Raw genomic sequence first — 1575 nt, forward strand, 5'->3', positions numbered from 1 at the left:
TGTCCATACGAATGAGTTATTTGGTCACGGTCAATTTAATAGATAACAACAACTTCAGAAAAGCAATTTATAAGGAGCCTTACTCAAGATAGGGTTGAACTTCATTGCAATTGATCAAGACATGAACATGAGCTGATATCAATTCTTCGTCACTTAGCCAATGAGTTGATTCCCTCCCGGAATGACGACCACCTTGGTCAAACACTGATAAAGTTGTCCTTTCAATTTCAAAGTCTACTTCATTTCTATTTGTTTGTGGTGTTAACATAAAGTTCTTGAAGTAGTGTGAACAAAAATGAGTTGTTTCTTTGTGCAAATATGATGCACAAATAGATCCTTCGACCCTAGCTTTATTCTTAACTGAACGTTTAGCATATCCCATGAACCTACAATTTCAAAAGTGTTATGTTAGGATCATGAAATATGGCATCTAAAGTCAACAATACAAGATGTTGTCACCTTTCGAATGGGTACATCCACCTATATTGGACCGGTCCACCAAGTCTTGCCTCATATGGAAGATGTATAGGGAGATGTTCCATAGAATCAAAGAATGAGGGGGGAAATATTCTCTCCATCTTGCAAAGTATGAAAGGAATTTTTTCTTCCATCTTCTGAAGGTCGTCCTTATTCAATGTTGTAGAACACAAATCTCTGAAGAAACGATTGACTTCTGTAATTGGATTTAGAACATGAGCCGGTAAAGAACTAAACGCTATAGGAAGTAAACATTCCATAAACACATGGCAGTCATGGCTTTTCATCCCAATGACCTTTCCTCTATTTACATCAACACACCTTGACAAGTTAGAAGAATATCCGTCAGGCATCCTAAGATCTTTCAACCAATGACAGACCTGTTTTGATTGGTCAACTGAAAATGTATAATTAGCTTTTGGCTTGTACATATTTCCATTACTATGAGTTTTGAGCTCCAAGTCTTTTCGTCTACAATACAAACCTAAATCCATTCGGGCCTTTTCATTGTCTTTTGACTTCCCAATGACATTCATNACANTATTAAAAATGTTGTCAAAGAAATTCTTCTCAATATGCATGAAATCAAGATTATGCCTTAACAGATTATCCTTCCAATATGGTAGATCCCAAAAGATGCTCTTTTTCTTCCAATTATGCCACTCACCCTATCCATCTATTCTTGATGCACCATTTTCCGTTACTTTAGGATAACGGAAAACTCTATTCCAAACTTCTGTTCCCGTCAAATAAGGTGGCGCGTCTTCCATGTCCACTTCCCCCTTTTTGAAAGCATTCCTATTTCTCCTAAAGGCATGGTCATTTGGTAAAAACCTCCGATGGGAATCAAAATAAATTTGATTCCAATTGGTATATAAAATAAATTTGCAGTTTAAGTATGGTACTAAAAGGCCTTGTATAATTTTAGCTTGGGTAATTTCTGTCTTGGGAAATTTATTGTTTGATAGACACTTTGGTGTGTCTGCTCTGTTTTAGATTCTGTTTTATGGATGTTAAGTCTACACTTACAATCAATAAAACCTCTTTCTATAGTTGTTTCATGTACTAGTCATGGCTATGTTTCTTCTTATTAATAGA

At 35.8% G+C, this 1575-nt stretch overlaps 1 protein-coding gene across 1 annotated transcript; it reads right to left on the reverse strand.

The window, feature by feature from the left end:
• Nucleotides 1-6: 6 nt before the first annotated feature.
• On the reverse strand, nt 7-995 carry LOC111241121. Its single transcript, XM_022777925.1, has 2 exons — nt 460-995; nt 7-386 (listed from the first exon to the last, which is right to left on the reverse strand). Exons 1-2 carry the CDS (start codon nt 969-971, stop codon nt 80-82), a joined length of 819 nt encoding a protein of 272 aa, XP_022633646.1. The 5' UTR covers nt 972-995; the 3' UTR covers nt 7-79.
• Between the last annotated feature and the right edge of the window lie 580 nt (nt 996-1575).

The sequence above is a fragment of the Vigna radiata genome, unplaced genomic scaffold, assembly GCF_000741045.1.
Source record: "Vigna radiata var. radiata cultivar VC1973A unplaced genomic scaffold, Vradiata_ver6 scaffold_294, whole genome shotgun sequence".
Lineage (NCBI taxonomy): Eukaryota > Viridiplantae > Streptophyta > Magnoliopsida > Fabales > Fabaceae > Vigna > Vigna radiata.

Excerpts from the sequence above, each read along its gene's own strand:
- LOC111241121 (XM_022777925.1), bottom strand. The coding sequence starts at position 971 with ATGGATTTAGGTTTGTATTGTAGACGAAAAGACTTGGAGCTCAAAACT. Across the intron at positions 387-459 it reads TGGATGTACCCATTCGAAAG|GTTCATGGGATATGCTAAAC; the intron begins GTGACAACATCT and ends TTGAAATTGTAG.